At 46.6% G+C, this 27522-nt stretch overlaps 1 protein-coding gene across 1 annotated transcript; it reads right to left on the minus strand.

The window, feature by feature from the left end:
• On the minus strand, positions 1–27522 carry OLFML2A (olfactomedin like 2A). Its single transcript, XM_054998510.1, has 8 exons — positions 27331–27522; positions 8481–8744; positions 8149–8256; positions 6345–6530; positions 5157–5442; positions 4747–4989; positions 4323–4508; positions 1–2580 (listed from the first exon to the last, which is right to left on the minus strand). The coding sequence occupies exons 1-8, from the start codon at positions 27415–27417 to the stop codon at positions 1979–1981; spliced, it is 1962 nt and encodes a 653-aa protein (XP_054854485.1). The 5' UTR covers positions 27418–27522; the 3' UTR covers positions 1–1978.

The following is a 27522-nucleotide window of genomic DNA, read 5'->3' on the forward strand; positions in this document are numbered from 1 at the left end:
TTATGTTTAAAAGATTTTAATTTCAGACATACAAAAATGAAAACATTAATGTTGTCATGCAAAAGCAGACCTCCTGACCCCCCCCCCCCCGTCCAGCTCTCTTTTTTTCCTGGGGCATTAGCAACTGGTAGGCATTAAGCAATCCTTGTGGGAGAAAAACTGTAGAAAGCTGGAGGGGCCTGCATGTACTCTTTTAAAAGGCCTATGGCACTACATTGAGATCCTGAGAAGATGCAGAGATAACTTTGTGAAGGTGATGCAAATAAAGTATCAAAATCTCAAAAGCAAAGAAAGAAAGAAAGAAAGAAAGAAAGAAAGAAAGAAAGAAAGAAAGAAAGAAAGAAAGAAAGAAAGAAAGAAAGAAAGAAAGAAAGAAAGAAAGAAAGAAAGAAAGAAAGAAAGAAAGAAAAGCTGCCTTCCTTCTTCCTTTTCAGTGCTTATGAATGCCAAGAACTCCATGCGTTAAGAATAGGTCAAAGCCTCAGCCAAGACCTCCACTCTCAAAGGGAAATAATTTCAAAATACAAAGGTAACAATATAAGATCACCTTGGCATAAGTGTGTTCATGAAAACGATATGCACATTAAATGGAATAAGGCAAATTTACAATGGCTTTCAAAATTATCCACGCCTTCTGCTCCTCCTCCTAACTGGCAAAGTCCAAGTCAGCCTCATGGCTTCTCTAGCCTCTCCATGGGGCATTCTTTCTCAGCCCAGCCTTAGTATCCAACAAGGAGCAATGCCAAAACTCCATACATTTAAACAAACACAATAACCCCATTTCCCCATGCTCATCCTACCCCAACACAAACCATGGGTTGGCTTGCTCTCTTTGCTCTCCTCAAATAGGTAATGGAAGTCTACAGCGGAAGTCTAAAGTGACTGCAATATGGAATGAGCGTGAAGTCTTGAGGCTATTCATCCTTCTTTGAGTCACCCACCCAAGGCAAGCTATTTTCTGTATCTTAAAGGATATTTAAATGGAAAACGCCAAACTCACTTTGCAACAGGATGAGAGAACGACAATCCACCAGAAAAGCCTGGTACACTAAGGCCCCCTCAAGTTGGATTCATTCATTACAGTGGGGCATGTGCTGGAGGAGCTGAACTGAGCTCATAAAGATTATGAAAATGATACAAACAAGATTCTGAAAAGGAGTGGGGAGGGGATGGAACCCAGGTCAATGTTTTAGAGAATTTTATCAGGGTAATATTTTAAACTTCAGTCCCACAATGAGATATATCTGTCACAAAACAGCCACTTTGCTTATGGGGTGTGGGCTTCATGGAACTGGCTGACATGTTCTTATGGGCACTTTTTGGAAAGGTGGCCAGAGAAAGGCAGGTGTACTGGGGAAGGGGGCTGCAAAAGCATATGAGAGACTGTTCCCTGGAAAAGTTCAGGGGGAAACTTTAGCCAAATGGACACACTCTCTTCCTTCACCACTGGGATCTGCTTTACTCCACATACTCAACCCCACAGTCAGGAGTGGGCTGACCCAAGGAAAGTGGACAGGTGCATTGTTGGCATGGGATTGCCTAGGTCACATCACCACACTTGAGCAGGAACTAGCAAACAGTACCCTGCACCCAACCTGTGGATATCAACATCGCACCACTACTGCCCATTGTCACTTGCTGCCTGCATCCTGCAATATAAGATGCAAAAGCACAATATCTTAGCAGGGCGAAAGGAATGAGTAAGCATTCAGTGTGAGAAAGGGTAAAACATGTCTCTTTAGCAAGACGCTTCTCTCCCTCCTGCTGTCGCCCTTCAACATGTTGGACAAGCTGACCACTAGAAAGCTTTTTGGGGTTTTCCCAGAAGGCCTTGGATGGCCTCCCTCCTTGGAATGGCCTTTGACTCATCAGTAGTCCCAGGAGCAGTTCTCCATCTGGGGCGTCTGCCAGTATCAGAATAGGGAGGAGGCTTTATCCCGGCACATATTCTGTTTGGTGGCAAGGGAGGAGCAAACGCTCAGGCAACAAAGTGCAGTCTGTAGGTGACCTGGTGTCCATTGTCCCAGGCGTAGAGGACTTTCTCCTTAGGGTTATAGTCAATCTGGGTGGTGAATGCAAACTCATTAATGAAGGGCAACTTAGGGTTGGCTTCAGTGTCTGTGTGCGTATCATAGGCATAGGTCACCTGCCCTTCCTTTGCATCGTACGCATTCACAGCATACAGGATACCACAGACAATGAAGCAGTTCCCGTAGGAGTTACGCCGGAGGCCTGTTTTCCATGTGGTCTCCTTGCGGATGGACAGATCACCAGGATCCAGCTTGCTCACCACAATGACCTCCTGCTGGGAATAGTCATAGTCCACAGAAGGATAGATCACCCACAGGCCACTCTCATCCACAGCAAAGTCAATGTCTGAGTGGCCCCGCCATTTCCACGGTGTGGTATCCTCATAGACCACATCATGTAGCAAGGACCAGGCTGACACATAGCGCTGCCGCAAGTCGTACTTGATGATGTTCTTGGTGAAGGCCCGGTTGTAGTAGAAAGCTCCCTGGAATACCACATGGCCCGTCCCGATCCAGTTGTATGGTAGTTTGTATAAGTTGCTCCAACGTCCTGAGACAAAATACAACACACTATGATGGCTGTGCCTCCATCTGAAGAGTAAAAGCACCCCAAGCTGAGAACCTGCTTTTTGAGAAAGAGCAAACCCAGATTCACTCCTAAACCCATGATTGCTTATGTTATTGACCAACAGCACCTCTGTCTTATTTGGATTATCTTGTTTATTGGCCCATTACCACTTTTCAAGCACTGGCTCAGAGAAGCACGTGGACTCAGGTGGATGCTCAGTCAAATGTTAGAGCCCAGGTAGCCCCTTGGTTTACTGAGGGGCTGTAGGTAATGAAAAGACAAGGGAGATGGCTAGAGGGACACTGGAGGTAAACATGGGACAAATCCAATAAAACACAGGCAAAAGCTCATTTGAAAGTGTGCTCTGTGGCAGTGATGGCAGCAAAAAAACAACACTAAACAATACTTAATCCTGAAAAGACAGAAGTGCTAAAGTCTGACCTGGGATTTAAGGTATCATCTATTCTGGATGTGGCTCTGCTCCCCTCGAAGGAACAGGTCCATAGCTTGGGGGTGTTTTTGGATTCAGGCCTACTGCTGGATAAGCAGGTGGCAGCTGCAGCCAGGAGTACCTTTCAACAGGTTTGACTGGTTAGCCAACTGAGGTTTTTCCTGGGCAGGAAAGATCTGGCCTCTGAGGTACGTGCCATGGGTATGTCTGGATTAAATAACTGCAATGTGCTCTAAATGAGGCTGCCCTTGAAAAATGTTCAGACACTGGTGCAGAATACTGCAGCCAGGATGTTGACTGGGGGCGAGGGGATTGCAGGGACCGTATCACTCCATCGACATTGGTTTCCAGTTTGTTTCCAGCCATAATTCTAAGTGCTGGTGCTCTTTTAAAGCCCTATATGGTTTTGGACCAACACACACAAAGGACTGCCCATGTTTTATTTGTGTGAACGATGTGTGTTGGTTTTATTGACTTTTAAGATGAGATTTATATATATAAATTTATATATATACATTTGTTAGCCACCTTGGTGGCCTGGTGAGGGCAGAAGGGCAAGATAATTTTAAAATAAAAATAAATAAAATTAAAACGAGAAAGAATTGGATGTCATCCCCATATTGGTGATGCCTCACTCCAAAGGTCTGGACCACCTCACCGAGTGGCAGAAAGAGCAACGAGGATAAGACGGAGCCTTGCCAGACTCCACAGCACAAATGCGAATGGCTCACGCAGTAACCTTCCGTACTACCTTCTGGTACTGATTAGCCATATAGAGACTGAGTCACTGGAGAACAGAGCATCTGATCCCCATCCCAGCCAATTGGTCCAGAAGGATACCATGGGTATCTTTCCAGATTTTCTACTGGTGAAAACAGAAGGAAGGGTCTCTTTTCCACCCAAAAAGACTATGCTGGGGACCATGGGATCTGCATGGACAAAAAGCCATGTGGGACAAGGGCTGTAGTATGGAAGGACAATGGGTGAGACTGAGTGAAAAAGTGATCCAGGAGAATCAACAAGAATGTACTCCCTGACTCTCCTCTGAAGTCAATGCAGCGAACAGCACAATTTCAGTTCCAAAACCAGGCCTTCAGCCAAATTGATTTTATTTCTCCTTTTCTTCATTTATACCCCACCTTTCTTCCCAGGGTGAACCCAAAGCTGCTGTCCTCCATTTTATTCTCACAACAACCCTGTGAGGCAGGTTAGGTTGATTTTAGTTCAACTCTCTAACCACTACTCTTCAGTGCACTGGTCCCCACCTCCTCACCTTGTTTGAAGTTGTCCAGGTTGCGGAACTCCACCAGGCTGTTTCCGTAGTAATAGTTGGTGATGAAGATGCGGTTGTCTTTGGCAGCTGGGTCCTTCATCCACGCTCCCTCGTTGCGTCCATAGCTGTGGTGCTTCTCAGGAGCCTCCACTGACTCCAGCGTACCTTCACACACTGCCTCACGTACTGGAGAGCCAACAGCAAGGTCAAGAGGGCTGGAGCTGTGGGACTGCCTCCCCACAAAGCAATCTCCCTTCCATGGGGAGAACCATACCCAAGACTAAGCCCCACCTTTCTGTGCCAATCTTTCTCACGTGGCCCAAGTGCACTGCAGAAGGGGGTGGCCTGATTTGGAAACAGGTTACCCTCTGGCAACCTCCAGCCCTAATTTTACACTGCAGTTGAAACAAGGGTTTGTACATACCATGGCTGGGTGTTTCGGGCCCTTCAGTGATGTTGTCATGTGCTCCAGTGGGAAAACCAGTGCTCAGTGGAGTTGGAGTGCTCATAATGGGAGGCCGAGTGCTGCTGGTTCTGGGACTTCCAGTAGTGCTGGGCCTTGTTGCAGGGGTTTCCCAAGCTCTTGTCTGTACCTCCTGAGCTGGTTGGGCCGCAGGGCCTTTGCTTTCTTGCTGCTCCATCTGCAGTGCCCCCTTTATGTGATTCTCTGTGGGGAACAACCAATAATTTGAGGTGCTTTGTTTCCTGCTTCCCTGCAGTCGGTCAGTTGCAGCTCCTCTGCCCTGTCATCATAGTCAACTGCATTTCCTAACCTAAGATAGTTTTACAAAAATTGCCTCAGTATTTCCTATGCACACATGCCTTAGAACTTACCACGGGTGATCACCAGCCCCTCTGCTTCTTCCTGATGTCCAGCCTTGTAGTAAGTGACACCTCGGATCACAGTTTGTTGGTGCCCTGAGGATTTAGGTTTGGAAGTGGGCAATGATGGTCCCAGCCGCCCCTTTGCACTTTCCTTTCTTGGCTTTTCCGGTTTGGGTGGCTTCTCTGGTTTGGGTGGCTTCTCCTTGGGAGCCTTTGATACTGTCTTGTCCCCCAGGCTTTTCCGACTGCCAGAGTACTTCCCACCATTGTCCCTCTCTTTTCCTCCAGTTGTGTCCTAGAAGGAAAAGAGCCACCATCAGGAAAAATTTGATGAGCAATGCAGAGGGGCAGATATGACACTGACAAAGTAAGAAGGGATTGTGAAGAGGACCTTGTAGAAGCAGTTAAAAATGAACTCCTCAAAGGAGGACTTAAACAATGAATGAAGCTGGTGAGAGGAGGAGCAGTCAGACTGACTTTATCAATGGAGGTTTTCAAGAAAAGTTGGGACAGGCATTCATTGAACACATCCCAGGTATAGAGTCTCCTGATTTGTTTCCCTTATTGGGTCCTGTCAGAGAATGAGTACTCAAACTGGGCTCCTCAGGGGCACGACCAAGCCCAAGAGTTGAGCCACCCTTCAACCATGGGGCCTTTGGTTATTTGACAGCCCAGAATAATGGATGTACCCCTAGTCCAGTCAGGAGCTTTAGCCAGGATAACCTTGACTCTTTCACTCAGTGAGCTTCCAGCATTCTCCTGATCTCCCCCTTTCCTACCCCTCCTCAACCCTTTTGATTTGATTTGATTTGATTTATTGGATTTTTAACCTGCCCTCTCCACAAGTGGACTCAGGGCAAGTAACAACATCAGATCCATTTACAATAACACACTAAAATCATAATAAATATACAATAAAATATTGTCAAAGGCAATACAGATACAGTTAAAACCAATTATACCAAATTGCGGTGTGCAATATAGCTCAATCAGTACCCTCAAGAACTGTGGGGTGGGGCACAGTAGGCCACCAAGATGTGACTAGCAGGAGCGGAGCAGCCCCAAAAGTCCCACAGCAGGAAGTTCGGCCAGGTAGTTTGCCCACGCCTCAACCACAACCAGAGGCCTGGCAGGATATCTCCATCTTAAAAAGGGTGCCATTTTGTACTTGTGTCACATGGCAGAAAGAATGCTGACCTGTGCTTTGGTCTCAGGTACGGCAGCTGCATCTTTCTGTAGCAACTGATATCCCAGGCTGGAGAGTTCCTTCTTGATGCCCATCATAATGTCTGAATAGTTCTCATAACGCTTCATCTGGTTGCTCAGATGCAGGACGCTCTCTTTCATAAAGTCATTCTCCCGGCTCAGGTTGGTCTTGATGGTCTGGGTACAAGGATGAGTTTGGAGAATTTGAGTCACACTCCCTCCCAGCAGCCTTACTAGTGAAATGCTTAGGTTCTATTCCCAGCTGAGAAGAATTGTGTTTAATGTATGATGGAGATTTGAGAGCCAAGACCCCAAAACCTAGCTCTGGCTCTAAACAGGGCATGAGCATAAGCAGGCAGTCACATGGCAATGTTTTGTGACACATTTTTTATTTTGCTGAGGTGAACTGATCTTGCAAAAACTTTAACTCAAGAATGTCTTCCTGCAGTGAGCCCCGATGTGGTGTCCATGGGCACCACAGCAATCACCAGTTTATATTCTGGTGCTCACTTTTTTCTTCTCCAAAGTAAAGAGCCAGTGCTGGCTTTTCTCACCCTCATTAGACCAGAAGTCGTTTCAGAAGAACCCAGGAAGTGCCGCCACTGTGGAAACAGCTGTCTCCACCATGGCAGAACACTTGGCTTGAAACCTCCTGGTGTTTTGTGATTGCCCCAGATCCAGGCAACCAATTTGTGGTTAACTGCGCCCTGTGGTGGAGTCCCTTTGATGTTCTCAAAATTTCCAAAGTGCCCATAGGCTTGATGAGATTGGGGAACCCTGCCTTAGTACATCCTAGCCCAAATCACGTTTGGAAGGTTTTCCATGATATAATTAGAGTTAACCCTGGACTTATAATGGAGCAACCCAGCTTCCTAAAGCCAACTCTCACATTGATTCTCCTTGAAACAGAAGGTCAAGCAGGTAGGGTTGCCAAGGCGATCTTTAGATGAAAGTGACTTTATCTTTAAATGCCAGGGTGCTGTCACTGAACCTCTTGCCCATTCCTCTTCTCCCCCACAGGCTCTAAGATAACATGAAAATCCTATGGACTGCAACAGGTGGAGAAAGAGGAAGGGGGTGGAAGGCACAGCAGCTGCACTTCAGAACATTTCGAAGTGTATGCACCAACTTCAGGAAACGGTAGGTCCAGGAGCTCCAGCCATAGCTTCAGCTTTATTCCAGGATTTATCTGTCATTGGAAGCAGCAGCGACATTATCTTCCCAAGCATGCCAAACAAGGAGTCATAGAACTCTACAGACACCAACTTTATGGAGCAGCTACATGATGGTATAGTGATTAGGACTGCAGCAACTCTTTTGCTGCCCTTTGCACTGGGAAGGTGTGACATTTGACTATGTTTGGGAGGCACCAGCTGATCCACTGAAAAAATAGACAGACTTTGTGGTGATGTGGTTAGAGCACTGGACTAGGCCTAAAGAGATTTGGATGCAAATGCCCACCCTGACATGAAACTCATTAGGGCCATTTCCAGATGGCTTACTTGAAGCCGCTCCATGCCGCAACGTTGTGGATCGTGCCGGGGAAAACGCGAAATAACGCATTTTCTCGCATGAGTTTTGCGGCATGGAGCTGCTTCAGGTAAGCCATCTGGAAATGGCCTAGGTAATCTTGGGCTATCGCTCTCTTGCAACCTAACCTAACTCACTGGATTCTTGTGAGATTAAAAAACAGAGGAACAAAGAATGACACAAGGTGCATGGATCTCCTTTTGGAAGGGTAGAATAAAAATGTGACCGAGAGACAGACAAAGAACTCACACCTTCCCAGACTTACCTCCTCAAGAGTGTTCATCTGTGAGACCACCTTGTTGATGTATGAATGCACTTTCAACATGTCCATACTATACAGGGTCCCCTCCAGAAGGTCAACCATTGACTGCAGCTTCAGAGGAACAAAAAAATCAGCCAATGGATTTGTTACCTGTAAGCCCTAAGCAGATTGGTTCAGATATGCTGTTCTTCCCCAGTGTCCTACTGCACCAGGACTGTGATGCATGAAAGCGCAGGACAATTCCCACTCAGACTTAAGCCAAGTAGGTAAGACCTCCAAGAATATTGACCCAAGAAAGGTCATACATTGCATTAACATACTACCTAGTACTTTACCTTGAGGAGCTCAGGTGCCTGTTTCTTGAGCTTCTCCATCTTCCATTCATTCTCACAGGGATTGAGGGAGGCTGGTGGAGCAGTACAGGAACACCGGCAGTCGGCACCTGAGCTGACTGTCTCTACCGTGTAGAAATCCTCCACTCGCATCTTGCCCTCCTTAAGGCGGCTGCAGGCATCTTTGCTGAGCGGTCGCAAAATACACTTGCAGCGGCAGTCAGAGCCTTCAGAGGTCATGCGTACCTGGTCCACATCGTCAAGCACCTGGTGGAAACAGTGGGCAGGGAAGCAAATAGGGATGGCACCACTGCTGATGTCTCCTGCTATGGCTTGTCCCCTCCCCCCATTATATGGACTCAATCCCAGCAGTACTGTTCCAAGCTCATTTCTCCTGTTTCTACCATCTCTTCTTGCCTTCTGCTTTGCCTTGCCTGTGTGGTATTTTAGTGTTTTCACGAACTATACACTTACCTGGATTGCCTTTCTATCAAAAGGCAATCCTTTTGATAGAAAATGAGTGAACATGAAATGTTAAACCAATCAGCAGAGAGTGGATGGGTAAAATGCCCTTTGCTGCCTGTGAGACAAGCCCCAAGTTAAATGCCTGGCTGAATAAAAAGCTGTCAAGGCTTGCCCTAGTCCCCCTGCATTTCTGATATCCCACTTTTCTCCTCTCCTCCATTTTATCTTCACAACTCTGTGATGTGTGTTAGGTTGAGAGTATGTAATTGGCCCAAGGCCACCCAGCAAACTTCCATTGCAGAATAGGGATTCAAACCTGGGTGTCCCAGATCCTAGCCCAACACTCTAACCACTGGCTTCACATGGCCACGGCTCCAGAGAAGCTCCACTGCCTCCTCACCAACAGGGGCTTCATGTTCATGTTCTCTTGGAACCAGCAGATACCCCTAAGTGGACCTGTCCACCTCCTGCCCCTCTGGAGTGTCCCCCAGGATCTCAGGAACAGAGAAAGGGGAGCAAAAGGCTGGACCAGATGGAGGACTACATGCTTGGCAGCTTGGGATCTCCCATACTACAGCCTCTCTCGGGAGAAAGATGCAACTCTTTAGATCTTAGCAGGTTCAAGGAGCTAACTCTAGATCTGTACGTTGTTGAAGGTGGTTTAACATTTCCCTTGGGTTTTAGTCTTGATATTAGCTTATTGCTAAGATTTAGGCCCTCCTTGCCTCTTATGAAGATCCCTGTCCTCTAACTCCTGCCTTTACCACTGGATTCTGCCCTGTTCATTTTTGCCTACCTGTGAACCTTGCTGCCAGTTTGCCAGATGCAAATGGGACAAAAGCATAAATAAAAGGAAACTGGGATGCAGCTTGGCAAGTGTCCTCAGAGAGGCAATTCCGTCATTGTAGTACCCAGAAAGTCCTGTCTTGCCCACCTCCAAGCACTGCAGAATTGTCTTGACAGAATGGGAAGGTTGGTGGGTGTAGCGCTTCCCCTCAGGTCCACAATTTTACTGTCTATCATTTCTGGCTCTGGCCTACAAGAATAATTATCAATATGGAAAGTATATTCCAGCTTTTAGTGCAAATGACACAATAAGATCAGTCTGTTATTAGCTTTGAATTGGATAAAGGCAGAAATAAATGGTTATATAAACAACTTGGAGATTTTTAAGGGAAAGTGGTATATAAGTATAAAGAAAATTATGATCCTGCCACATTACCTTTGTTGGCCTTTAAATGATTCATTGTTGTTTCTGCTAATACAAACTTTCAAGGCTTGATTTTAAAAATGAGGTGCTTCTTTATTTGGCACAGGAGCTAGCTAAAGTCCAGTTTCCCGCCTCCAGCCTCAATCTCCATTCCATTTCAAAAAGGAGTTCTAATGCGGGGCAGGACAAGATTGCTGCAGTTTTCCCTATCAAGAGTGAAAAGCCTTGAGCCTTGAGTTTGTCTAAGCTTTTGTCCAACTTGGCCTAACTAACTATGTCTTCATGTTCCTATTAAAATAATAGATACAAACCTTAAGGATTCAGAGTCCCCAAAAGAAGGGACCCCCAGAATCACCTGGAAGATAGCACCAGATTCATTGCCCCCCCGCAACATACTAACAATCTTTCACCAAATGAGAACTCTGCCTCCAGTAGTAATCATTTAAGGGCAAACCCAAAATAGGAGGTGGAAATAATGACTTGATTTTACCTGCCAATACTGAGGTTTGCTTACAATAGCTTAATTTTCTTGGAGTTGTCACCTCATAGCATGGCTTGAAAACTCCCAGGTGCCTGGTTGACATGGAACCTAGAAATTTTATTGTGATGCCTAGTATTTTCAGCAAGGATTTTATTATAGCATCTCTCAGCAGTTCTTGGTCAAAATACAAAGGGATGAATGAGAGCCAGTTTGGCATAATGGTTAAGAGTGCAGGACTCTAATCTGTAGAACCAAGTTTGATTCCCCACTCCTCCACTTGAAGCCAGCTGGGTGACCTTGAGTCAATCACAGTTCTGGGAGCTCTCTCAGCCCCTCCCACCTTACAGAGTGTTGTTGTGGGGATAATAATGACATACTTTGTAAACTGCTCTGAGTGGGTGTTAAGTCATCCTGAAGGGCGGTATATAAATCGAATGTTGTTGTTGTTGTTGTTGTTGTTGTTGTTGTTATTAACCGGTTTTTCCATTAGTTAAAAGGGACCACCAGGGCTTTTTTTCAGCTGGAACATGGTGGAACAGCGTTCCAACCGGAACATGGCTGGTGAGTTTAGATTGCCCTCTGCGCCGTGCTGCCCTCTGTCTGGAGATCAGAGGATGGGGCCACCAGCCATGTGACCATTTTCTCTGAGAGCAACCCACTGAGTTCCACCACCTCTTTTCCCAGAAAAAAAGCCCTGGGGACCACTAAAGGCTATGTTTGGGATCATGGGACCTCCATGGACAAAAGCTGTAAGAAGGCCAAGGCTGAATGTATTGGAAGTTGTAATAATGCCAAGGTTGAGTGAAAAAGCTGGTCAAACCCAGAGCTTATTTATCATTTCACATCTGAATGCTTTCTATGACATAAAAATGTGTGTGTGATTTCTTGCCATTGCTTGTTTATATGTCAACTCTACACCAATCAGTGGTGGAGGATGAATTTATTACTAAACCAGATGCTTTCTGTTCCAGTGTGTGTGTGTACACACAAACCTTTTGTTATAGCTTTAATAAAATTACAAAAAACCATTAAGAAGTTAGTCTTTTCTATAATTAGAAAATTGTGCTGTAAAAACAAATTTGGCTCCTAAATGTTGTGACTGATTCCTAGAGCCAAAGAAAATTTGTCAAAGCCTGCCTTGTGGTTTGGAACTCAGGTGGACTGGCATGGAAAGAGCTTTTGTCCCTGAGGGAAAGCCATAGAAAGCCACTGAAGAAGAAAAATTACTGGTGAGAAATGAATTGTTTGAGGAACAAACGGATGTGCACTGGCAGTTCTGCATTTGGGGAGGAGGGTTAAGCCTCCCCCTGTGCCATTTTCCTAGTCTAGAACAGCCTGGAGAGCCACAATTTGCCCGGTTGATCCGAATGTATGAGAATTTAGCCCAACAGGACAAATAGACGCTCTCCAGGGCCATTTCAGAGTGATAGGGAGCCTTAAACCATGGCCTCTTGGTTCCACTGCCTCACTGCCACCATGCACCTGAAAATTAAGTTTATAAAACTGCTGAAAGTTGTGAACACAGAAGCTGCAACACAGATTTGGTTTGGCCATGAGGATAAAGAAGGTGGTGTTCTTTGTATGGGAAAGGGTGTAGTTTGTCAGGAGAACAGACAGCTGTGACTTCCTGAAAATGACAAGACTAACACCTCAGAAAATCAGCCAGCAAGACAGACAGAGAGACTTTTAGAGGGACTAACGGGGGAGGGGGAGTCTAATTTTCATTTCAGTTGTATTACCGAAGTTTGAGAACGTGTCCATGTTTTTTCTACTTTCATCTCCCACCTGTTGGTATTATAAGCTCTCTTTGGGAACTGTTAATGTTTACTTCAGGGAATGAAGCTTTGTTTTAAAACTATGATTTTATAATTTTGCCTACTGGTAATTTCCCCTGTACCTTGCATTAGCCAACTCAGGTTTCATAATTTCTTCTCTTAGTTACAGTTGATGAGAGACAGTGGGGCTATGTTTGGAGCTATCTCTGGGAGTACTCTAGATTTGGGGTGGGGTGCACAGTGTGGCCTTCATAAAGTTTTTCATAAATATTTATCCATTTATTTACTTATATTCCACTTTCCTGATCTGTAGACCCAAAGCATCAACATTCTCCTCAACTATCCTGAGAGGATAATTAGGCAGAAAGACTAACTGGCCCAACATCACCCAGCAAGTTTCCGTGACAGAGTGGGGATTTGAACCCAGGTTTCCCAGACTTCCAGTCTTGGCCTCTGTTACATAATTCTGGTTCTCAATTTAAATTGCACACACACTAGTTTATCTTTGTAAACTTGGCAACTGTTGGGTTGGTGGAAGGGTGCAGGTGGGACAATCTCTCTCACACTAAGACTTCAAAAGGAATGTCATCTATTCTCTGACTGAATCTGTTTTACAGATTTGGGGGACTGTTCAAGTGAGTTGTTTCAGACAAGATTCCAAGTCTGAGGCTCCTTCTGCCTTAGCAGAGAGGATATTATAGGAGCAATCCTAAACTGGTCCACTGTGCCATAAATCCATTTTATTTTCTGTGGCATATTCCCAGGAAACTGATCAAGATGGGTAGCCATGTTAGTTGGTCTGTAGCAGTAGAAAAGAGCAAGAGTCCAGTAGCACCTATAAGACTAACAACATTTGTGGTAGTCTTATAGGTTTTTGTTAATCTTATAGGTGCTACTGGACTCTTGCTCCATCCCAGGAAACTGTTCGATTGCAACTTGCCTTCACAGCTACCTCCTAAATCTGAAGAGAGTATATGAATTTGGACTTATCTCAGTGCACTACTTACTCCTTCAGAAGAATATCCTTAGCAGTCTCGTATGGCACCCCTAAAGAACAAAAAACCTTTCCCTTCCTAAATCCATTACGAGGTCAAACCCCTAAGATTATAGCCATATTTGGCTAACCCATGCCAAGGAGTTCTTTCAAGATCCCTCCCAGCCTGGCCTGCAAGTTTTCAATTAAAATGCAAAGTTCAAGGACAATTGTAAAAGTGACTTTTGTTTGGAGCACTCAGAAAATACCCTCAACTATATCTTGTTGCTGTAATCAGTCTTTATCACCTAGGAAGTTTGCTCATCTAATCAAACAGGAAAACAAATCAAAGCAGGACGTTTCACAACATATGCGCAACCCAAAATGTCTCTGATGCCTGGAAATAAAGTCAAAAGTCCTGATAGGGTATATCAGAAGTTCCAGGTGCTTGGCAACCTAGGATTCTACCCCCACTTCCTCAGAATCTCACAACATTCCTTGGAAGAATAGGATTAAAATGTAATAAAATCCCAGTTTTTAATGGAAACTGTGTTCACTGAACTGAAGCTAGTTTTGCACCTGATTTTATGGGATTCTATCTGATCCTCCATAATTATTGGGGGGGGGGGGAGTTTGTAGTGCATCCGTAGCTTGTCTCAGTGGCATAGTGCTGTCAGCATGAATTGGGTACAAATGGACTCAAAGGCAAAGTGCTGACCTCCCCAGCCCTCATAAAATCTAAAACAGGAGAAAGGAAGAATTCCGCCCCCCCCCAGGCAACTATCCGGCTTCCTTCCTCAGCCAGATCTCACCAGTAGGTAAGGTTGCCTGCCTTGGATGCAGGGGCGGGGGCAGGGGTCGTTTATATCTGACCCTGAGACAAATCTGTAACTCTTCCCCTCGTACTTTCCCTCTGAGCCTGGAAATATTTTTTTAAAAAAATTCTGATGAAAAGACCATCCGATAGTTTCACATTTTCAGTCGGGCCAACAGCCTTGGATCGCGCACGCCCCTCCCACGCTTGGGCCCTGGAGGGAGGGGCCAGCTCTCTCCAGCCAAGTCCCCCTCTCCCTCGGCCGTCAACATTTCTCCCACTCTGCTGGCCGGGCGGAAGAAGCTCCTGAAGCCCAGTTTAATCCCGCCGGACGAGCCCTGCCCACAGACACCCTGGCAACCAGCTTTGCGAACAGACGGCCCGGCAGAAAGGCACCAACGCGCTGACCGGGTGTTGGGGGGTGGAGGCATATTTTGCGACCTGGCAGCTGCTGGGATTCTCGTGTCATCTGGAGAAGTTTCTCAAAGAACAGGGGGCGAAACACGCTGACTGTGTGCGCGCGTCTTTTGCCCAGCATGCAAACAAAGCCCTACGGGGAAGGCAACGAGTGGGTTTTGCTTCAATGCAAAATTTAACCCCGTATTCTTTTCTCAAAGGCCTCCTGGTCTTACTATGCCAGCGGAGGCGCTACTGCCCGCCTGTAACCCTGGACGGCGCCCCCGTGCGCCGTTCCAGGAGAGGTCAGCGAAGCAGACCACAATCGGAACAATTCTCGCAAAGGGGCCTGAACCGGGACTGCAAACGGAAGGGCGGAGGCGGGGGAGTGGGGGCGAGGATAGAAGCGCTTCGAAGCGTGAGGCCTCCACGCGCAACCTAAAGGTGCACAGCGATCGAGGCGGCCCACCCATGCCCAGGCCGGGCAATGCACAGCTGGGGCCAACAAAAGTGAAGTCAGCTACTGCACCACCCAAGCCCACAGGAGGGAGACGCCCCAGCGCCGGAAGAGCAGCTTCGCCTGCCGGAGGCGATTGCGGCGCCTCAGTCTGTCTGTCCCGTCTCACCCGTGCCAAGGCGGCGTTGCTCCCGAGCAAGCGGGCCCACTGCAAACGACTTAGGAAGGGCACGTGGGCCCTTCCAGCTGGCACCTTCCCTCCTGTAGTTTAAACCCATTGTTTTGAGTCCTGTCCTCTGTTGCCAGCAGAAACTGGTCCATTCCCTCCTCTAAATGACAGCCTTTTAAATACTTGAAGAGAGCAATCATGTCTCCCTTCTACCTCCTCCAAACAACGTTCCCAGTTCCTTCAGTCTTAGCTTGCCCAGGCACCTGATCATCCTGGTTGTTCTCCTCTGCACCTGTTCTAATTTATCCACGTCCTTTTTGAAGTGAGACCTCCAGAACTTCACACAGTACTCCAGGTGGGGCCTGACAAATGCAGTATACAGTGGAACAATGACATCCTGTGATGTGGATGTTATGCCTTTGTTAATACACCCCAGGATTGTGTTAACCTTTTTTGCTGCTGCATCACACTGACTGCTCATATTTAACTTCCTACCTAGCAGATCTTGTTCACACACACTGCTACCCCAAAGTGTATCCCTCATCCCGTATGCCTGCTTTACATTTTTGTTATCCAGGTGGAGAATCTGGCACTTATCCATGTTAAATCGCATCTTATTTAAGTCTGCCCACTTTTCCAGTGTGTTCATATCTTGTCCAATCCACAGTCCTCCAGTTTACCCATCAGAACATCATGAGGTCACGTGGTTTCCATTTGTAATGAGTGGAGGAAGAGCAAAGCCATTCAGAGATGTGATTTTTTATGAGAAAATCCTACTTGTCCCAGTTCTCCTTTATTAAGGGCAAAGCTCACAAGATCTAAGCACAAACCAGAAGAAACCCTCTTAGGGGCTGGCAACAGCTGGGCTGCAGTATACTGGAGACTGCTGTGGGTTTCTTCCCACAGTTCTCAGTTGTCACACAAGCATGGCTAATTTTCCCTCCCAAAGGAAAGCTGCCTTTTTCCCAGGGAAGAGACAGAAAATGACATAGTTTGCCTTTACAGAGAGGGGAAAGACACTAAATACAGACTCCTGGAAACTTGGGGCTGGGATCCTCTGCCACAGATGATAAATAGCATCATGTGTGTTTTTCAAGGCTTGAATGAGGAGTGTGGTAAGCAACAAACCAAGCAGTCTCTTAAACACATTATGATTACATTTTTATTCTACTTCTTCCCAGGAGTTCAGGGTCTCATGCATTCTCTCTTTATTCCAAGACAGCCGGCCTTTTACAAAGCTGGAAAAATTGGTCTATCCCTATTTTAAATTGAATAAAGGTAGTTTGGGAGACAGATTAACTGGTCCAAGACAAACTCTGTGATTTACTGGTGATCTGATCCCTGGTTCCCCCTACCTGAAGTACTATCCACTTACACTATGTTTTGAGGATGTTTCCTATTTTCAAGAGGAGTGCACATCCTGCATTCAGCAACTCTAATGCTACTTCCACCTGCAGACAATTCTCTGTGTAGCACTTGCTGCTACCAGTGCAGGGGCATTGGAAACCGAAACCGTGTCCACACAGAAGTTTTCTCTGTACTTTCTTTGACTCAGATCCCTGTGGCTGCCATTCTCCCTGCCCACATCTCCAAAAGGCTTTTAAAAAAATAACAGCTAGGTCACTACAACATTAAAACCGTCTATTTTGCCTCTAGTTCTTTTCATTGCAGAATTATAAGGGAAATGTGCAGCCTACACTTTTTAACTCAAATTGCTAGCAATAGGGATTTGTTTTTTAAAAAATGAAGGCTGGGAATTATTGCATTGTTGTGATGGGCCATTATGTTACAGTGCCATAGCAATCTATCCATTACAAATTTTCTTAAAAAGCCAAAATAAGTCCTCCACTGGGGTGGGTGGCAGTGAAGGGGTCAAGACAAGGAAAGTGGCACCAGTGGGTGAGACTTACAAAAATGCACACCTTCCTGATTACACAGCACCTAAAGTTGTTTTGACTGTGATCTTTCCAAAAAGATAGTACCATACTAAGTTTGGGGGGGACACAGAAGCAGGATGAATAGAGGATGACATCATGGGAATGTTCCTAAAAACAACATGCCTGGGAGGAAGCCATGGTAGAGCAAAATAGCCGTGTGGAAACAGCTTGGGTGTTGGTGGGTGCAAAAAATGGGACTGCTTTGTTATTGGAACTAGAGAGAAAAAACTGGGATGTCTTCACATGGTCTTCTTGGGTGGGATGGGGGAATAGAAGTATGCTCATGCATAAATGGTACATAAGTGTGACACTTGATCCAGAGTAACCTCTATAAAAGCAGAATCTATGTGAACACACAGCCCAGCTTAAGCTGTGCTTGCAAAAGAGCCTTGAAGCTTTTTTCTCTTTTGAAGGCATTTTACTATGTCAGATTTTGGCAACTGCTGCTATTCAGGTGGATGAGAAGTCACTACAGTGTAGAAACTCATTCTCAACATGATTCTCAAGCCCTCCTCTCTTCAAAACCCCTTGTCTCTGCCCTGTCACACTGCCAGCACACAAGCCAAGAACAGTTTCTTTGTGGCAAGAGCTGCTCTGATTCCAGAGGCTAGAAATTGGGACCTGGAAAAATCTGATAGGAATCCCATAACCTCTAGGGACTCATGACATGGCTTTGGTCAAGTCACCCAGTCTCATTTTTCCTGTATGTAAAATGGGAAATAATAGTAATTTTTCTAACTGGAGTTGGAGGGGAGCAAGCACAATCAAAACAATTGGAGACTGAAAGTATTCTCCTTTCAACAATGGTGTTAGCTTGTACACTGTGTCCATGAAATCAGAAGGGACTTGAGTACTTCACAAAGGTAACAAGGATGATACTCTGAGACAATCTGGCCAGTGGTCCCCTGTTCCTCTCTCTCCCACTCTTGTTTCTACTCCCAACTGGCTTTGCACCTGCAGCCCAATCTGATGGGAGAGGGCCTATTCCAGAAATTATTGCAGTGGAAGCAGGACTGCCACTGTGCATAGTCAGAAGTTCTGCAGCTGAAGGAGGTTCCAGGAGAGCTGCTTGGGAGGGGACAGGCCTTTGGTGATCGCATTTGGACCACGCTGCACACTGTTCGTCTCTCTTTCCTTAGATGTGTAGACAGACCCAACCGCTCAGTGTTTTCGAAACAGCTTCCTTAAACAGGAACCATATGGGTTATTCAAGTAATTTGGCCTTACGGAAGTCTGCTTAATAAAAAGCAAACATTTTTAATAATAGCGCTTGGCAAAGGTCATTCAGTGGCAGGATGCTGCCCCCGTTACTGGCATCTCCTTCTGAGTTAGAACCAGGGGCTGGCAGTGGCCAGGGCCTAGAGAGATTGATAAGCCGTCTGCTCAGCTATCTTTGTCCCCCCACCCCCCGCATTTGGCTTTTAAACTTAACCCCAGCCATCTGGGATGCATTTTGAGTCTCCACCAAAGACTTTGCCCAAAGCAGAGAGTGCGAAAGTGATGCATGTATAGGGAGCTGGCCCAGTTTTGAGGTATCAGCAAGTATTTGGTGAAGTGGCTCCTGCCGTGGAGACAGCAGAATCCAGTGCCTGACCCCCAGCGGGGGGTGGGGGTGGGCTTTAACAATCCTACTGTACCTTGGAGTACACACACAAGCATACTGCCAGCACTTCAAAGGACGTTGCTGCCAAGAGATGGCTGCCATGTGGACAGCTGAGATACATTCCTCACTGCAGCCTGCCAAGATGCAGATATAAACAAATAGGTCTGGCTTCCAGCTGAATGGTCTGAAGTGCCAGAGCAAGGCATGCCACAGGTCTTGGCTGCTTACGTGGTCTTCCCTTGGGAGGGTGAGAGCAAGTGATTGGCTAAGATTGATTGTTATTGTTTCTAATCTTGCTTAAGAGTTGCCCCTTAGCACGCTTGCACTGTGTGTGTTTGAGAGGGAGTATGTGTGTGTATGTTGCATTAGTGGGGGTGAGTGAAGCTATGAGCACACAGATGGCAGAGAGTGGGAAAGGTGGGGCTTAGTTGGCTATTGAAGGCCAAAGGCAGAGCTCCTGTGCATAAACAGTTGCTTAGGCTGGAGAATGGCAGTCTGTGGTGCTGGCAGGAAAAGCAGTAACTTGCAAAATATTCCATCTCAGTGCAACTGTTTAAATGCAGGATCACCCAGTCTGAACTGAATCCTTGTCTGAACTGAATCTGAATCCACCCATCTGAATCTGTCAGTCTGAAATGCAGGCACAAGGCACAGTTGAAAGAAAGTTAGGCATATTTAGCCCCCCACACACACACACACACTGAAATCAGAGTTTCTGCATAAGCATCTGGGTAGTCAAATTGTTTCAGAAAAGTTGGAGGATATTTTAAATCCTTTTAACAGAAGCTCAGATAAAATGTTTACCACAGATTAGAAAAAGTCAAACAGGTCTGAAAAGATGTTGGTATGGTTAAATAGCAAAGTCAAGGAGGTCATAAAAGGCAGGCAGGCAGGCAGGCTTGCTCCAGACTATGCAGCAGACCAAGACCATTGAAATCATAATTAGCAACCTGCATTAAAAAAAAACAGGCTTAGATTGAAGTAATCCTGCATAGGATTACACTGTAAATCAAGCAAAGAAGGAACAAATCATTAGAAGCATTAAAATATTTTTTTAGTCTTTAAGGTACATCAGGAGCAGGACATTAGACAAGTATGCAGTTGAACAACAAAAAAGTGGAAGAATTGCTAAAGAGGGTAGTGAGATTGCAGAGGAGCTAAATGATTTCTTTGCCTTGGGATTTGCTATGAACTATACTGAAAGATGCCCTAACCTGAGCTGTTATTTCTAGGAAAGGCATCAGAGGAACTATATCAAGCAGCAGACCCTCAGTCCTAAAATGAAGGCTTAAGTTTTAGTGCTGACAAAAAGAAATCTACAATTCATTAGAGATGACGGTTCACCCAAGCATTCTTAAATATCTTAGGGGGTTTAATACAGGGAGGGGGAAAGATGGCTGAGGGGAGACGTGGAGGTTTATAAAATTATGCATGGTCTGGAGAACGCGAGTAGAGAGAATCTTTTCTCTCAAAATAACAAAACTCAGGGACACCCAATTAAATTGATGGACAGTAGATTCAAGACAGAGCAAAGAAAGTGCTTCTAATGTATCATTAACTTGTAGAATTCACATAGTGTCCACTAGGTTAGATGGCTTTAAAAGAGGATCAGACAAAGTTATTGAGGAAAAGTTTATCAATTGCTGTCCGCCATGATGGCTGAATGGGACTTCCTCATCTGAAGGCAATATACTAGGATATCAGTTTCTGGTGAGTGTGGGGGGGGCAACAAGGAGAAGTTTTGCACCCCTTTTGTGGGCCTTCTGAGGTATATGGTCAGCCACTGTGAGAAACAGGAGCTGAACTAGATGGACCATTGGTCTGATCTAGCAACACACTTCCCAGATAAACTCAAAAGTAGAATTGCTGGCCTTGAAACAAAAAATATGTAATATCATTGAAATCAGCCCCCAGAGGAGTCTGTAATTTTCCAGAGGCCCCTTGAATCCCATACAAAAACTGGTGTTACATTAATGTCAGAGGGGTAGCTATGCTATTCTGTTCCAACAAAATTAAACAGAGGTCCAGTGGCACCTTAAAGGTTTTTTAAAAAAATTACAGCTTATTATTTATTTATTATTATTTATTATATTAGATTTTTAGTCCGCCCTCCCCACCAGGCAGGCTCAGGGCGGAGTACAACATTTCAAATTACATAAATACAGTTAAAAACAGATAAGCTTAAGTTTTCATGAGTAAGAACTCACTTCATCAGATGCACAGAGTGTATGTGCTCTGCCCATCAGCCCAGTGGTCCATCTAGGCCAGCATCCTGTCCCACATAGCAGCCAACCAGGGAGTCCTCAAGTTCTAGTATTATGGGAGAGGGAGAAAAAGTTCTCTTTATCCAGTTTCTCTACCACATTCTATAAACCTGCAGAAGGTCTGTTTCCTAAGTTCACAGTGACATCTGCCTGTTGCTGCTTCAACTGGGATACATGGAACTCTTGTCTGATCCACCAGACCAGTTCTTTGGGCTTGAGATGCTCCAGTGCTGTAACTTTGTGATAATACCTATTTTCAGTGGTGCATACCATCAGACTTTTTCCAGACTTTAGTGGAGGTGGCCTTCCAGACAGCAACATATTTAGAACAGGACCCTGGCATTGCAAGCCTAAGCAAGTATACTCAGAAGTAAATCCTATGGAATTCAATGGGACTTACTCCCTGAGTGTGCTTAGGGTTGTGGTTTAAATCTGTCAATTTTATGCTGTTATCTTCCGGACTGGCTAGAGGATTCTTTCAGACTCTCCACTTCATCAAACACAGTTGTATGACTTAAATGTCTTTATTAGATATCTCTAGATGTGCACGGGTACATAGAGATTGCATGGAATGCTGAAGCAAAGTCTTCCCCAAGAGGTTATAACCCCAGTCTCCTCCCCCCAGTCCAAACAAGTAAGTTGAAGTCAGTGAAAGTCCTGAAAAAGATGCAAAGCTGAATTTCTCAAGGTTGGTTCCCACACGTTCCCACACGTTCCCAGCAGTACTGATAAGACCTCTTAGCAAAGCCAAGATACAATGAAGGAAGAAAACTACACTACAGGAAGAAAGCCCATCCTCCCCCCCACCCAGTAGATAAGCATTCACAGTTATGGCAGTTATCAACCTGCACTGGCTTGCCAGGCCTGGGCATGGTGAAGGGGCTTTGCTCCAGAAATAACAACAACAACAACAACAACAACAAGTCCCCATTGTCATTGGGGCACTGGGAACTATTTCGAAAAACTTCACAACTTATATGGATAAACTGCAGCTCTCTGATATAACACTTACAGAACTGCAAAAGATGGTGTTACTTGGAACGGCAAACATTTTACACCGATACCTGGCTGATACTTAGGTCTCTGGTGGAAACTCTGGATACCAGCAAGGCCAGTCAATGATAACATGTGATCTTTATTATTGATTTTGTTGTGTGAAATTTGAATAATAATAATAATAGTGCTTATATACTGCTCTTCTAGACAGATTAGTGCCCTACCTAGAGTGATGAACAAGTTAAGTGCTATTATTATCCCCACAAAACAGCTGGGGAGCTGAGACTGAGAGGAGTACCCAAGGCCACCTATTGAGCTCATGGCAGGATTCAAACCAGTACAGTGCCGATTCGTAGCCCAACCACTTAACTTCTGTGCTACAACAGCTGAGCCAGGGAACCTAGATTGTTTAGGACAGAGATCTGCAACCTATTGCTTTAGAGCCAAATGTGGCTCAGTAGGAACCAAATTATGTCTCTTTTAAAAATGGAAAATGAAATCTTTAAGTTAATATTGGAGGGTAAGTGGGATGGTAGAATCATCAGTTTATGAAAGGAATGGCGAGGGGAATTATCGGACTAAAAATGCTTCTTAGAGATGCTTTACAGTAAGGAATATAACAGAGATGAACAGCTGCCAGTAATCCAAGTGTAAACTATGCACAGATTTATGCCAGTGCACTAGAACAATTGCACAGGATGCTCATGTGTATTATTGCGAGACCTTGTGAGCGCTACTTCCTATGAGAGTCCTCATGATAACCAGCGTTTGGGCTACCGAAAAGTTATGGATTATTAATGAACATGTCAATTCTCAGTAATGTCAAGATGTATGTTTTCAGTTATGGAAATAGGCTTTCTTATCTGACTTTTTGTTCATCTCTTGCTCTGAATTTTGGCATTGTTCGACTCTTTAAATTGTAAAAGGTTGCAGATTCCTAGCTTTAGGGTCTGGAATGAAGGGAATATGGTGCTCTCTGCTCCAGGCATGCCAGCATGCCTCTTAGGTTAGAGTCTGAGCTGACGGCAGGGAGACTTGAACTGCTATGCTATGCACCATCCCAGCCTTGCTTCTGGTTGAACCCAGACAGTTTGGACAGCAGATTCCTCTCCCGCAGGCCATTGTTTGCTTAAGCCACTTCCAGACACTGACGGCCTCGTGATGGAGCATGCACCACCCCTCCCCGCTGCTGCTAGCCCCACTTCCCACAGATTCCATTTTCAGGGGCTCTTGGGCATTCTATGTAAACAATTTGCAAGGGGCTGAAGTCTTTGAGGGCAGCTGCCCTCCCAAATAGATGTTGCTGCTCCAGCCCTCTGTAACCCTGCAAAGGGGCAATAATATAGCAAGCTGTACAATCATAGCTGGTGCAACAAATGGGACCTCAAAAGAATAACAAAATGCAGCTCTGGGAAGGTTCTGCGATCTTGGCAGTCATATCCCAGAGAGAATGCAAAATGAGAAAGAGGAAAGAAAATTCTGCACTTACCTGTACACACCATCATCTGAAAGAGCAGGATTGGTACAAGTAAAGGCAAGGGGTTAAGCGAGTGAACATGTTCTAAGTATTTGTTTTGCTCATTCCCAAGATGCCAGACAAGCCCCTCTTTCAGCAGTTCTCCCTGCAGTTATTTCCCTGGCCAGCAATTCCAGATCATGTCTTCCAAAACCCAGTCCCTTTCTCTGTCCCACAGCACAGCCTGAAGTACATCTGCACTCTTGGATCAGGCTCTACTCTACAAATCAAGTGAAACTGGCACTGGCAGGGATAGAGGAAGTGTAGGCCACTTTCTTTCTAGATGCAAGCAAGAGGCTTACCTCCGCTACAGTGTTCTTACAGGTCTCTGCTCGCCCTCCCATTTTAACACTTATTATTGCCCCTACATCTCTTTCCTAGTCATCCATTCTTGCCTTTACTATCTGGCATCTGGGAAAGCCAGCACTTGCCAATCCAAGAATCCTTACGTCTCGTGCTTGCTCTAAAGCTGCTGGTGATCAGGGAGAATATTTGTGGCTTTTCAGACTGGAATAAATATCAAGGCATCATCTGGCATGTGTTGAATCCTGCATCCCATAAGTCATCAGTGATGGTGCTGTGACATCCCACAACGCAATAAGCCAGGGTATCAAGACTTCTTTTTGGAACCACCTAGTAGGAAGCTGGCTCTGTCTGTGGTTAACACACTGCTCAGAAATCCAAAGCTACATGTGCCATTTGGAGAATATGCTGCCGGGGGGGGGGGGATCACTGATGTGCAGAATGTAAGTCATGTGGATGTGATACGTGCTTCACATACATGCCAAATCTCACTCACCATGTGAAAAACATGAGTGCACATTTTTACCCTGTTTGTGATTGCCTCCACAACCCTCCCCTGCCTTTGTGGTCTTCTTTGTCTCAACATTTAGACTGTAAGTTCCTCAGGGCAGGGACCTTGTACTCTGTGAAGCAATATTTGCATGATATGGCACAAGCAACATTAATGGTGGGAAGGATGACCAAAAATGAAAAGCTGCAGGAGATGCTGTGTGCCAGTGGACAGCTGTCATTTCTACTCGGCCCCACCTGGTTGTCATGTGCCTTGACTTGTCTGTGGCCCTATGGCTGTACAGCACCATGAGGAGGAATAGGCCAGGTAAGGCTACTTGTCTGGTTAGCAGAAACAAGTAAAAGCTATCAGTCCCACTTCAGGCTTGCTATATTGACCTATGACATTTTTGCAGGTGGAGGGAGCAGTAAAATCACAGCACTCTTCCCCATTTTTGCTAAGAACTGTTTAAAAAATGATATCCCAACATCAAAGGGGGAGGCACCAAAATGGATCTGGTGTAGTGGTTTGAGTGTCAGACTGGGATCTGGGAGACCCAGGTTCTAAGCCCCATTCTGCCATGTGAACTTGGGCTAATCACGCACTCTCAGCCTAACTACTGTGAGGATAAATTGGCAGAAAGAAGAACAACTTAACCTGCTTTGGGGTCCCACTAGTGCAATATAAATGAAAATAAATAAAAATCCGGGGGGGGGGGGGCTGCGGCCTGCTTTCCTTGACTTCGCCATAGTCAAGCCGGCCTGGGGCGCATACATGCTCTTACTGGTGAAGTCTCGGCCGCACAATCCGGCTGTGCGTGGGTGAGCAGCATTTTTCTCTGGACTGTCTCTGGCAGCCCTCGCGTTAAGTCGAGGATTAATTAGTCCCCCAATAAGGTCATTGGCGAGTCGGCCTCATCCGATTGAGAAAGAGCTCGAACGACCCTGTAAAAGCAGCCTCGGGGGCTTTGTCTGGGCACAATGTTCAGTCGCAACTGGGGCCCCGCGGCCAGGGAACGTGCCGGCTTAAGGCGGGAACTGGCGGCGGCGAGCGCCTAAGTACGAATACTCAGGAGTAAATCCCATGGAGTGCAACAGAACTTGCTCTCTAAATAGAGCGCTGCGAGTCCAGGCCTGCTCGCCGCCCCAGAAGTGCTGGGGAAGGACGAGAAAAGCCACCCGGGCGCTGGTGGGCGCCGCGGTTTTCCGGACCTTGTTTTTGAAGCGGGGAGCGAGAGGATGGGGCTCTTCGGTCGCCGAAGAGGATCGCAAGATCCCCGGACGGCGGCTGCAGCCTCCTCTGCCAGCTACTGGTCAAACAGAATAACAAATGCAAACAGTATCAAAACTCAGCCGAGGATCGGCCGGAAGCAACGCTGACTTGGCTGCAAGATTCCTAAATGCAGGAGAGCTGGCCCGAGTGACGTGTCTTCTGCACATGGTCAGAGACCACCGCTGCTATTTGACAAACTCTAGATGCGGCTCGTGGGCGAACAGGATCCGACCGTGCTCCTTTACACAACGCAGCCCAAGAAAACCAGACCAGCAACGCACAAGAGCTAACGCAGACTGCCGTCCCCTTCCTGACATCAAAGTCAAGGCCTGTCTTCCCAGGGAAAATGTGGAATGCATCCCCCACCCTGCCCCCAATTAGCGAGGCCTCCTTGGCCAAGGAACCGCTCCCACACTTAACACCACCCGCCATGTGGAGGGCGAGATTCGGCTCTGCGCAGCTGCGCTCCAGCTTGCAAGGAGAGGCGTCAAATCCCTTCCCCGCGCACGACTCATCCCAGATCCCGGGGGATCCACCAGTGCTGAGATTGCTGGGGGTGGAGGGGTTGAGGTAATGGCGCTGCAAACTGCGGGCCTGCGAGGAACTGAAAGGGGCAACACTGAGGACACCCCAGCTCGAATCAGCTGAGTGGTTCCTCCCTGCAGGCTAGCGCCAGGGCGCTGCAGTATCTGCAGCTGAGGATCCGACCGGGCCAGCGGGAATCCACGCCGTGCCGTGCGGTGAACGAGGCTTTTTATCTTCGTTTCCCAGTGTGGTATGGGAGTGTTCGGTATAGGGGCGTGTGTGCTTCCCGGCCCAAATCCTCCGACCCTTTTCTCATCTTCCAGTCTGCTATAGAGGTTCCAGCGCCACTGCTGCTGAAAGAGATCCCAGCGGAGGTCAGAGGAAGCGGTTTTCCTTCGACCCTAATAAAAGCTTCAAAGAGGTCAGAGCCCTTAAAGCTTATAGCATCTTGCTCTGGAAGCGGGGCAATTAGACGCAAGAGAGCCATTCAGCTCCCTTCAGGCTGCTTTGAACTATTAAGGGCTGGAAAAGGCCAGTTACTGCCTTCCCTTCCTGTCCGATCCCCAGCCCCACTGAATTCAGCTGCACCTGCGTTGGGGCCTGCTTAGTTGACTTCTGTGGGGCAACTTTTTCTTCATTCCCTCCTTTCAACCCTCCCCTGCAAGCTGGAATTTTTCTACCTGCCTGACAACTTCTCCGACTCTGAAGAAACCCATAATTTATCTGCAGGTAATCTATGTATACCGGCCCAAGTTCCTTAGAGGAAAGGCAGATGAAAATTAAGAATGATAGCAATGATTTTCAAAGTCCCTCGCTGTCTTCTCAGTCCTTGCAGGAACGGGGCTAGGGATGCCTCAGAAAGTCGCGCCTCGGTCATTTGGACCGAGCCGGAGTTTTTGGCTTAAATGAGTGTTCAGCAAGATCCCAGAATGCTCGCCGGCATTACAAACGTCTCCTCTTGGCATTAACAAGGAGCAGCCATGAAAACACAGCACTGGAGGGGAGTTCATCTGGAGCGTTTCCAGCCTAACTACCTGCCTCCCTCCCCACAGAAGGTTCGCCCCTTCCCGTCCAGGGGCTTCTTTTGCTGGGCTTCGGGCCCTGGCGCACGTGGTCGCCTCCCTCCAGCCAAAGAGAGCCGCGCCCCAAAGGGAGGCGCCTCGGGTGGCTGAGAGCGGGCAAGTCCTCACAGGCTGTCTGCGCCTACCTTGCTGTTCCCTTGCGCCGAGGCGGAAAGCAGCAGCAGCAGCAGGACCGGGAGCCGGAGGCGGCCCTGCTTGGCGTGCTCTGGCATGGCCGCGGCAGACAGGCGAAGAGGGGCACGCGGTTAGCACCGACGGCAGGCCGGAGCTGGCCGTGGAAGTCCTGCGTCCGGGCGGCGGACAGTCCGCTCGGCGCC

The sequence above is a fragment of the Eublepharis macularius genome, chromosome 14 (genome assembly GCF_028583425.1).
Source record: "Eublepharis macularius isolate TG4126 chromosome 14, MPM_Emac_v1.0, whole genome shotgun sequence".
Classification (NCBI taxonomy): domain Eukaryota; kingdom Metazoa; phylum Chordata; class Lepidosauria; order Squamata; family Eublepharidae; genus Eublepharis; species Eublepharis macularius.